The sequence below is a fragment of the Chroicocephalus ridibundus genome, chromosome 1 (genome assembly GCF_963924245.1).
Source record: "Chroicocephalus ridibundus chromosome 1, bChrRid1.1, whole genome shotgun sequence".
Classification (NCBI taxonomy): domain Eukaryota; kingdom Metazoa; phylum Chordata; class Aves; order Charadriiformes; family Laridae; genus Chroicocephalus; species Chroicocephalus ridibundus.
Window position 1 is genome coordinate 181,179,490 of NC_086284.1, and position 12,275 is coordinate 181,191,764.

Below are 12,275 nucleotides of genomic sequence, written 5' to 3' on the forward strand. Positions count from 1 at the left end.
TTCTGCAAGTTCTATAACATCTAATTTCTTCGCCAAAGAATTATTGACCCAGTTATCACACACTGACCTGATGCACAGCAGAATACATAGAAAGAGCATTCATGGATTTACTCTGTTGCACTTCCGTACTTAGCACAGCAAGGTTTGCGATGACTCAAGGCAAAGCCACTCATTTAGCAAAAAGGAAGCATTACATGGCTTGAGTAAGATCTAATCTCATCTAAGGAACCATAATTTTGTGCTGAAAACAACAGACACAAACAGCATCCACATGATTTTGGAAGCAAAGTTTATACAAAATAATGGGCTTGCAGTAATAGTCCTTAATCTAAATTTTAGAAAGGTTTCAACATTCTTCTGTATATTCCTCTGCTTGGAGTACACATACACGTGTGCACTAACAACTCCCTGGAAAGCAGCAACTTTTAAGGTCAGAATCAGTAAGACTTTGACAAAGTGAAAAAAAACAGAAAAACACATAGTCATGTCCACTATGAGGCTAAACACTAAACAAGCTTTAAGACCTTCCCAAAAAGCAGTATTTAAGGAAGCCATTCACAGAGGGCTTCCCTCAGAACCACTCTAAGGTTGACGAACTCTAGATGATAAATGAAGCATAAATTAAGGACTCAGGATTCATACGTATATCTGATGCAACAAACATTTAACATTTTCTACAGGTTCATAGCTAAAACCTGCAATACATTAATTTTATCTGCTCTCAGCAAAGACACACAAGAAACTGAAAATGAAAAAAAGGAGGAATAAATTAAATTGCAGTAAAACTGCACCTTGTTTAGACAATTATACTATAAAAAAAAACCAGCATAAATTGCCATTTTTCAGTAAGCTTAAAAAAGAGATTGTATATGCTTAGTTTTAATCTTTTTATTACCAGTTGGATTTTCTGAATATAAAAGTGATTCACTCCTTTCCCCAAAGTTTCCTCTATCTTTCCCCCCCACCCCTACATTTACCTTCTCCATTTCAATACAAATATGAAGACAGAAAGATTCAAAGTGTTTCAAGATCTAGAACGCTGGAAGTTTCCCCCCCCTCCAGGTGTTCATAAAACTAGATCCAGGTTTTGAACATTAGTTTTTATTAGCTTACTCAGAGAAAATTCTGAGCAAATTTATTTTTGTCTGTCAATACTAAGTGTTATCCAAATAACAACACAGTCAATATATTTATTGTGTTCTCATATACAGAACAACATCTTTAATAGAATTCCAGTTGAAAGACTATTTGAAAACATGGTTATTTTCAATTGGAAAAGGTTTTCAAAACCACAAAACTGGTTGGAAACGAAAAGAATACAACCACCTTTGCAACCTTTCTCATCTACCACGAGCCAAATGAGATATCATACGGAACATAATACAGAATATACATTTAGCTACAGATGAGTGACCAAAGGTGTACAGACAATGTCAATATCACCACCATATATTTATTTTGATCAACTTTTTTTAAAAAAATAAATATTACAATAGCACATAATCATTTAAGATTTCATAAGCATAAACTCAAAAAGTTGTAATGGTTAATAGTGAAGCTACAGGGGAAAAAAAAAAAATCCCTTAACAAGGATTTGGAAATAAAACTTTAAAGCTTTTGCAAAAATGACTCTTCCATTTCCTGTTGGAACGACATCACTCTTCTGCCAACTACAGCAGCTTCTATGCCCCATTTTGGCCACTTCTCCCACAAGCTTTCAGGATTTCTCATTTGTCATTCACGGTGTCTGGAACACCCACCTTCCTTCTCTTGAAGTCCCATTCTAAGATCCACTTCTGCAACATTGCCTACAGAAAAAGTAGGCAACTAAAACACTCATTCACTGTGTCAACAACATGCCAAGCATCAGCTTTCACTGTGTACACTGTACAGCATAGCGTTTGTCTCACTTTACCTTTCTTACTACACTGTAATGATTTCTCCCTCACTGCATCAAATCTAAAAGTGGGCATTTAATATTTAAGAATCATTTTGGAGAAATAGCATCTACTGCTTCTGAGAGTGCTGGCTGCACCTCTCGGTGCTCAGAGAAAGTATGTTCAACATTATAAATATTCCATTGTGCCTGTGTGCATCTGTGGTACACGCACATATGTAATGGGCATAAACAGAAAAGAGCAGCCTATTGAATTTTCTCACACTGTAGTACATTTTAATCCTTTGCTGGCTCACCTGAAATTTCTTATCAAATTATGAAACTGAAATGGAAAGCTGCATTTAAGCATTTTTTTTTCTTTTGTTTTAAAATGCCTTCTACTCTAAACGTATTTCCTTATACCTTTGAAAATCTGGATTAAAATTCCACTAAGAGCGTATAGGAAATGTTTATGTTTACATAGATCAAGGTCTGTCAAGGCTATGTTAACATCTGCTATTAAACAATTATATTTCTGGACAGTCATGGAGGCAGACTTGAAGCAATGACATCTTTTTGAAATTTTTAAGGAATTTTTACTTTTTTTTTTAATTAGAGAATCTAGCATATATGTTGCTTACACATATTAAATGCAAGTCTGTCATAAGATGGTATTACTGACTTCCAGGTGACACGTATTTCAAGTCATGCTTTCAGTTTTCCATGTATTTCTACATGCCACTCCATATAGGAGTGAAATATTTTACCAGCTAATTTATTTATTTTAATAATAAGTGGAGCTTCGGTAATGCCAATGCAATTCTAACATACGATAATGCATTACCAAGGGAAAACAAATATTTAGGAATGGTTGGTTTTGTAACTTTGCATCATTACAAATGGGAGAAATACCTAAATTGGAATACTTGAGCAGACAAACAAGCTGCACAAGGCATTTTCAGAAACGGAAAGACCGTTGAAGATGTAAAATGCAAAACCACAACAAAACCACTGTAGATACAACATGTAAACACAAGATATAATCAATAACCTAAGTTATAAATACAATTCTTAAAGACAAAAAAATAAAACCCTGGCATGCATATGGCTGAAGCTTACATGTATAAACTCACTAAAATAAAAAGCATTTGCCACTGAAAACACTGTGATTCACAGCTTAAAGCTAAACGAAGCCCTGCCTCACATATATTTCACATGATTGAAACTATCCTACTATTGAAAGGGGAAAAATAAGCTTATTCAACTTACATCTTTTTCCGACCGATGTGGGAACATCGATGATTGGCTGTAGTACATGTTTTCATCATGGTAGTCACCATCAACCCCCTCTACAAACTTCTTCCTTGAAGCACCAAACATGCTGTTTGTCACCTAAGTAAGAAGAAAAATGATTATATACCACATATGATTTGGTTTGCTACATACAAGAGTATATATTTTATATTTATGTAAGAATTGTTAAAAAAAAGAAAACACCAACAACCTGTTCCTAAACATTTGAAAATTCCTCTTTAAAAATATTTTTTGTATATTGCCAATCTAATGGTTCTTCCAAGGGGGATTTTCATCTGACAGAAACTTGTATTTCAGAAAGGATCGGGGTGGGGAGAGGGGACACGCTTCATTTTTTGGAGGGCTGTTCATTTGTTCATTGGTGGTTTTGAGTCTCATGACCTTTCACTCAGGTTTATTTAAAATTACAGAATGTCAGACAACAAAACAGCAAATTTCTCAGATTTTCCTCTCCTCAGGTAAACACTTTCCATCTAAAAGAAGAAAATTAAGGAATTTTCTTTACAGCTCAGCCACCTTAAAAGAAATAACAATCATAAAGAAAGGAAGAAAAAAAAAAATCACTCCCATGTCTCATCACCACAACTTTGGAAAAGCAGCTTTCTAATTAACCCTGCGCACTCAGAGCCATGATTAAGAGAAGGTTGAGCTTAACAACACTCAACCACCTCATCACAGACTGGCAAAGTTGCTGAAGATGGCCAAAAAAAAAAAAAAAGTTGCTGAAGATGGCCAGATGGGAGTATTTGCCCATACTCCCAGAGGCACGCGTACACACACACACACACACAGAGCGAGCTGCTAAGTCAAAAAATGGAAACTGACGAAACAGCAACCACACAGCTGGTCACAGAACCTTAATTCTTTAGAAAATTTAATCCCGCAGCAAGGTCATACAACATTGCTGAAGCATCTACCGCATGCAGTGCGCGTTTATACACCTTACTATCTTACTTATGTAAAAATACACACACCTCTGTTAAGTTCCTAATCTATCTGGCTATGAAACAGCATCACAGTGCAGTGTGGGCCAACCAAGCCCTGTTTTAACCTAACAGGTTAATGTTCAAACCAGCAAAACGGCACACACTGGTCAGCACTGAACAACTCACCCAGTTTCTTGTACCATACAGAGAGACTGGAGAGAGCGCAACCAGCAGGATGGTAACCAACCCTGAGCTACCGCCCTATGTAACATACCTTCAACGGATCTTTAACATCTTGAAAGGTAAGAAAGCTCAGTTGCAGTTAGCTTATGAAAGGCTCTGAGCCCTAAGACTGACTGTCTTCACTACTGACAGCATTAGCTAAACTTAAAAAAAAAAAAGACCAAAAACATAGGACAATTTTTAAATTTTATTTTTCAGGAGTTATTTTGCACTATCTTAGACTCATGCTTGAAATTTAAGTTTCAAAACATTTATTCTGGTTGGTTGCAAGGAGAGTTACCTTCAGCTTGAAATCCTCTTACCCTCACTGATACAAAATTACTCTGATATTCCTCACAGTGTTGCTTATTCAAATTTCACCTTTACTGATGAAGATTTCTCATCAGTGTTTGATAACATGGGTGCTCCTATACTAGGAACAACTTAACACCATGATTTCAAAGTCATAGGAGTTTTGAGTAAAACTAAAGTCAACACTTGGGATGCATTTAATACAGCTATGATCACAGAATTGCCCTAAAATCTTCAGCTAAAAAATGTCTATTCCACTACTTCCTACAAGTGTTTCAGATATTTAGACTACTAATATCTCAAAACAAATTTCTATTTTGTTACACACATGTGAAGGCATGTAAAGATAAAGCACACCTCCAGATGAAACTTGTGTTTTATGGTATTTACAAAAATGTGCAAATATAAGGTCTCAAACTGCTCGAATACATTCAGCTGACTTTCACACTTGTAGTGAAGCTTTCATTACACTATAAGCATATCCCACTGTGCTAATCCCCTTACAATGCAATTATCACCTACCAGATGGGATGGAGCATTTAACAGGCTAAGGGGATTATCTAGTCCTTTGCTCTGCCTGAGTAAAGTACAGAGAGACGAGCAGTTGCCTTTAACCACTGTAAAAAGGATAGTGAAATGCTTCGGTGAAGCTATCCTGAGCAACAAGGAGAAGCTGAGTGTCTCAACCAACTACTGCTCTTGAGAAGATAAAAGGCAGCTTCTCACAAATCCCGAAGAATTTTTTTGGTGCTCCTTTGACAATACCTGGGATAAGAGAATAATTTTTTTTGCCACATAACCTTCTCTTGTGATACATCATCAGAATAACAAAATTTAATTGTGATAGAAAGCAAGTCACTGAAGCATACACCATACTGTAACTAATGCAATACTTAACCCTGAGCTACAGTACAGGAACTATATAACGGGGAAAAACGATTCTGTCTTTGACCCCGTAGCTTTTGATCTTATTTCCTCAGAGGTTTACACATGACTGGCTATACACACACCATAAAGATTTCTGAGTCAGTGGGGTAAGGTCAGAGCTTTCAGTCTCAAAATATATGTTTAAAGCTGCTGCAAGAAAGCTAGTATGTCCAAATACGAACCCTAAATAGTGAAAAGCTGGGAGATGTTTTAAACACTCTCCATTAAATTTAAATTGTCTAAGACATTACCTTCTATACTGATAATTGTATAAAGCATTGGCCCAAAAACTAATCAGGATTACGCCTTGAAGACTGATGAAATGCACTGATATTAATACAGAGTCTTACAAGAGCATGGCTATTAAAAAAAGAGATGAAGAAAACTTTCAATAATTAGATAGATTACATATTGATATTTTTATTGGTAACCCGTATTTCTACACGATACCTAACAGGACTGTGCTGATGAACTCCAGAGAGCAGAGCAGTGCGTTGCAGGCTGCAGCTGCAGGGGAAGAGGGGAAGGCCGGAGGAGCCCTGCCTGCAACCCAGCTGCATCGCTGTGCCCGACTGCTTTGAAGACCTTCAAAAACTTTCTTTTTTTTTTTTTTCCCTCCAGAGACCGACACTTCTTCACAGCAGCAGTTTTGTAAGCGATTCTGTGCAGTTCAATGCTGCCAAGTGAAGCAGTCGCGTGCAGTGCTCAAGCTGTCCACACTCCCACCGAGGGAAGCGGTACAGGCGCTGGAGGGCATTCTGGCAGCTGCCTGCACCCCTAACAGGATTTCACTTCACCAGAAAGAACCGCCACTTGTTCTCAGGGTGAGCCGCAGCACAGATCACAACAGCGAAACGCGGCACTGCAATTCACGCTGCTATCCAGCCCTGTTACAAAACTAACAGCACGATAAAATGAGGCAGCCACTACAGACCAGTAACTGAAAGGGCAGGAACTGGGATTAGAGAGTGAAGCTGCAGCTGCCGTGGCCAGGCTGCTTACTTCTTGCTTGTTCTTAGGCTAACACTAGCAGCCAGTTTATCTACTCCCCAGTAGTCATCAGTGACAGTAAACAGCTGGCAAACTTCTGAATCAGAGCACCTATCCCCACGCGGACTTGTATAATACTACAGCAGGTTTATGCAAAGACAGTGTCAGATGGTTCCCACGTTAGCAGTAGGCGCTTCCTATCCACACTAACTTATTCCAGTATTCACCAACGCACTCATTAGTCAGTCATGCTACAAGCATATGCACGGATATTGAAAAAACACTGTTGCAGTACTATTTGCAAGAAGGTGTGAGAATAACTGGGGCTGTGCCAAACACAGGCAGATGCGCAGATGGAACTTTGTTGCTTATTTCTTCAGACAAGAAGCCACCAGGAAACCTCATACACAAAGACTGCAGCTCCTTTTTCATAGGCTGACAGATCAGCATCCAATCAACTACAAAAGTAAACACAGCGAAGTTCATGCAGCACTTACAAACACATTTTAAACCCTTCGGAAACTAAGAGCAACCTGAGGTTTTGTACCTTCAGAGTCTAGACTGATGAGGTGAAAGGTAGAAATCAGCTCTTGTATTTCAGTCCCTCATTCATATATATATACACACACATATATACACACACGCGCGCATATTTATGCCAAAACAATCTCACAGAAGTGGTACTCCAGTTGCATGGCAATTTTACTAAGTAAATAATTTCTGTCTACTCAGCCTAATTTCATACAGATCCCTCTCCCAATCCTGTAACTACTTTTCCTGTTCTACTGGGGGAACTCAGTTCTCTGTTGCACAAGACACACTGGCAGTGTAACCATTCATTAAAAATGCAAAAATGGTGCACTTCTGTCGATTCATCCTTTAGCATAATATTGCAAAAGTACTTACAACTCCCACTAGCAGACCCATGTACAACTATTATTAGAAAATACTCATGGTAACAGAGAAAAGAAAGTGAAGGAGCTACATGTTTGGATGGAGTTCAGAGAACTAACCAGCCACGCTGCCACAAACCATGCCAAATTCTGATCAGACGAACACAAGCGCTTCTTTCAAAGCACAAGCACGTCACATTTAAAAATCAGATTTGTCCACAACTTCAAGCTAATGGTAACCAAGCAAAATGCAGTCACAAGTCTGACAAGACCTTTAAATTCTTCTGTGGAACATTTCCTAACAGCAACTGCTACAGGGGAACTAAAAGCACCATACAAGTGTTCAGAGCTTGAAACATCTAATAAGCAGTTTGTGGTGGTCACTGACCTTTACCCTTAACTGAGTACGTAACACACAACAACCAACAATACTTATTTTTTAAAAAATTAAAAACAAAACAAAAAACCCCACCCAAATTTCAAGAAAAATCCTTTTCATTGCAAGAAACACTGCGGTATAGCATACTTTATCACACAAAAACTTGTTTGTTAACAGTAACTGAAAATATGTTATTGACACGGAATTTGTAAGGAAAAACTATTAAAAATTTTGTCATCTTAAGACGCAAAAAGATCTTCTCTGTAATCACTTATAAAGTGATACTATGATTGTATATTAAATTAACAGCCTGAAGCAAATTATAGTATTAAAATATGAAAACTAATTATATTTCTGTTTTGCAATATTATTATAGGTAGCGCCCAGGGAGAGCTCACTCGTGACATTAAGATAGACAACTCTAAACTAAGAGGATACTATAAAATCTCCTTTGAGAACAAATATTTTTAATTTTGCATAGAGCAGAAAAATCAATCATTGCATTACAACTGATTAAATTCATCATCTTCATGAGAGATGAAAACTATACACAGTAATACAAGTTAAAAAAACAAACGCTCTAGGAATTTTAGTAATATCTTCCCATCCCTGCTCCCCCAATGACTACAGTATTTGTAAACACGCACACTATCATTATGTGAGAGCAATTAGAAGTTGTAATCTCAGACTGATGTTACACATGTACACACACTAAGGCTCCTGATGTTGCTGTTTAGGCCTTTCCAAGCAAAGTTAATTATTAACTCTATTTTTTTTTCTCTTCTGTTACAAATAAATGTCTTCACTTAAGGTAACATACTTGCATATCCAAAGTATGTACAAAAGTGACCCTTAATGAGCCTTTCAGTGAGAAGTAAGTGTCTCAAAAAATAAGTGTCTGCTACCACTTATGATCTTATTTCTCAGTGTCGAAGATAATTCCCACTTGGCCCTAATGGAACTGCTATACAATAGAACGTCTACTACCAACTTGCTAGATGCAAAAGACCTCTCAAATCCCAACCATTTAGTGATAAGTTACAGCTATCACAAAACACCATGAAAAGTACACCGGTACAAATAGATACATTTTATTTTCAGGATGAAAGACAAAACAAAACTATAAGTGGAGATCCTTTGTTCCCTCATTTCATTTCATAATCACAGTCACTCCATTTCTCCAAGGTGACAGATAACCTCTAACAAAATACTGTATGCTTATGCTACAGCAGCCCTTCAAACAACTTCGTAGTATCAACAATACATAATCATGGAAAATGGAACATTTCACTATATTTCTTTTTTGTTAAAAAGTCTTTCTCCGTGATGAGCTTAACACTGGCATAGGTTTGTACTCACTGTAAGAATACAATAGTAAAACAGGTGTTTTGTCCATCTTTAACAACTGGCTATATATTCTTTTAATTTATGTAAGTATTTTTAAGTTTAAATCTCAGAAATATGGAAGACTGAAGAGGACCATGATATGAGACACAAATCTGACAAAAATCTAAAGGCTATCCAACCTTCAAGAATAATCTCATAGTACTTGTGTTATATGGTTCATAAATTGATTATTTTCCAAATTCACAGAGCACTTTAGAAAATAACAGGCATAAAGCACTATCTGATTCACAGACTTACTTAGGTCACATCTCAGAGTAGTTCAAGATATAACTGGTCTCCTTAAAACACTGCATGGTCTTTCCTTTCAAAAAGGAAATAATATAACATATGTGATATAGCAACTTCTACACAGGAACTCCAGACAAAAATTCTGAGCATGAAGGAAATAAGAACGTACAGTTAAGATTTTAGACTACCCTCCACTCATATTCTCAAGAACAGCCATCTAACAAAGTAAAATTTTTCAAGTGTTCTATAAAGCTTCCAAAAGCTACACTAAAACCGTGAATCTCTGCTGCATGCAAACTATGTCAGGAAAGTGCAGTCCCTAACATCAAACAAGCCACGGAAATTCTCCTGGCCAAGACCTACACGCTAACTGTTTTAAACCTCTAACCGTCCTTAACTATTATGAAACGAATGTTTTCGAACACTCCTGAAGTAAAACAGCACAGGAGGAGTAAGAAAAACTACCCTACATTAAAATAAAAATAAACCAATGTTGAAATTACTAAAGCTAAACTTGAAAATTTAGATTACAAGAAGCTCTGCTTGGTTTCGTAATATGGTTGCCACCATGCCCATCCTGGGGCAGATTCCCGCAGGTTCTACTCCTATTCATCACTGGCACAAGATTTGGAAGATTTGAGAAACCGACAGGGGGTGGGCATGTGACTTTGCACTAAGCTGTGTGGGTGCCCTTTATGGGTCTGATCAATGAGATGTTCAGGCAGGAAATAATCTTTGGACACGCCATTCAGCAAAATCCAACACATGCAAGAAAGACGTTTCAAAGGATCTGCAGAAGTGACCAGAAGAGCAAACAAACTAGCACTCCATCTAGAGCAGTTGTGGGGAGAAACCAAGAAAATGCCAGATGCATTCCACCTTATTGGGTGATGTGACCTGAGGAAAAGCAGGAGCGTGTCCTTTGTAGACAAGGTAATGAAGTCCCAAGTCCTGACCAACCGTACACATATACATACCCACACACATACTGTAAAAGACACAGCTAGATTATCTGTCAAAGACATGGTTTAAGAGTTTTATTAATCAGGAAAAACCGCTGCTTGTCTGACAGTGTTATAAATAATATTATTTACTCAATAATAAGAAAAAAACAAAACCAATATACCACCTTGAACAGACTATCCAAAACGTGAGTATATTTACCCACTTCCTCTCTTCTTGATGCTGCCAGTCATCTGTAGTATTTACAGACAATTCAAGACTAAGAGGGGTTCTAGATTAAATTTAACATAGCATTTCTGACTTACAATTGTAAACTATTGCAGGTTTGACCGTGCAATGCTCTTCAGTTCTAAGGTTTCACCACAAAAGATAACTGCATTTCAGAAAGAAGTGGCAATCACGCCAGTAATTTTCAGGGGCAGTGTGTTGGCTCATGCTTTTAAATTCAATGCTATTTTAAGTAAGCATGCAGTGAACAACAGCAAGAATCTTGAAAGTAAATGATGTACTGGCATACTCCTGTTACCTACTTAAGACATTCCTCAGTAATAATATTTTTTTAAAAAAGGAACTGGTTCAATTTTGTAAACAAAAGTAACTTTTAAAGTATGTTCTCAGTTGAAGATCCATCACGACAATTATCAGCTAAATATACACTGCTTAGGTATCGCATTTATTTACTGATTGTCTTTTGGGAATACCATCCAAGAAGAAATCAGTTATGCTAAGAAGCCAGACTTGACCAAAATTAAGTTCAGAAATCAAACAAGCTTCTGAAGTACCTATGTTGTCATGGGAACAAAAAATAAAACTCAACAAACAAGCAAAGAAGCACATAAAATAACAGATAGGCAAACCTGCACTGCTTGAAACTATTAGAGTAAACCTGTCTATGAAAACTGGTATTTGGTTCATACGGAAAGAGGTCAGTCTTAGAAAGGAGAAATTCAGCTGCCAAGTTTGTAAATAAATAAGCAAAATACGAAATTCCATTCCACGAATATAACGGAATTTGCTTCAAATATTCTCATAATAAACTCATTAGTACAGTGGCACTTCTCCTGGCTCCTCAGAAGTTTATTCTGTGAGTTTCTCTCAACTGCTACTTTGCACCTCAACCATAAGAAAGATTGCCATTGGAAGATATCAGAACAACAACTTCCTGCTTTCTTTTGCTTGATAACCTTTGACTCATCCCATTAGGTAATACAGGAATGCACTGATTGAAAACTACTTGCAGTTTGCCGTCTGGCCTGCATTAGTGTTTTTGAGTATTTTGCTGTAGACAAAACAAGTTTCATTGTATTTCAGAAATTACCCTTTCATAACAAATTAGAATAAGATATCCTGTAATTCAGCAAGTTAGTCTATTTGAATTTTATCTTGTTCCATGCCTAAGCTTGCCTTTTTTGTTGCTTTGTGGTATGTTTTTTTTTTTAACTAAATAAATAAAAAGGCACTTTACCCAGTTAGAAATTCTAGACTAATTCTAGACACTCTAGAGAGTTCCTTAATAGGGCATATACAATGGTAAAGCCCAGCTTTAAAAGATTAAAAAAATCAGCTACTGCACTAAGTTCTTCAGAAGTAACAAAATCTTATCATTCCCTCCAGTCTCCAGAGAAAGAAGTCAGAATTCGTAGTTCTCTTAAATGTTGAAATACTCCGAGCAAATTGGTAAAAATGCAATTTCTGTGTTCAGCAGAGTTCTGCTGCAGCAAATTGTGCGTATGGGCAAACTCACACGATGTATGTGCGGTCTGAAAGCTGAATCAAGTAATTGGAGAAATGAATCCATAAAATAACATCATACTAAGCATATGCAATTGGTTCTTCTC

The 12,275-nt window shown here is 37.0% G+C and overlaps 1 protein-coding gene across 4 annotated transcripts in view; it reads right to left on the reverse strand.

Annotated features, from left to right (window-relative positions):
* Nucleotides 1-12,275, reverse strand: part of CNOT2 (CCR4-NOT transcription complex subunit 2) — a 92,261-nt gene that overhangs the window by 35,610 nt on the left and 44,376 nt on the right. For all 4 annotated transcript variants that reach the window (XM_063322953.1, XM_063322956.1, XM_063322955.1 and 1 more), the window contains one exon: nt 3,146-3,268. In XM_063322953.1, the coding sequence (XP_063179023.1) occupies nt 3,146-3,256 (111 nt within the window). In that variant the 5' untranslated portion in view covers nt 3,257-3,268. The remainder of the gene's footprint in view (nt 1-3,145; nt 3,269-12,275) is intronic.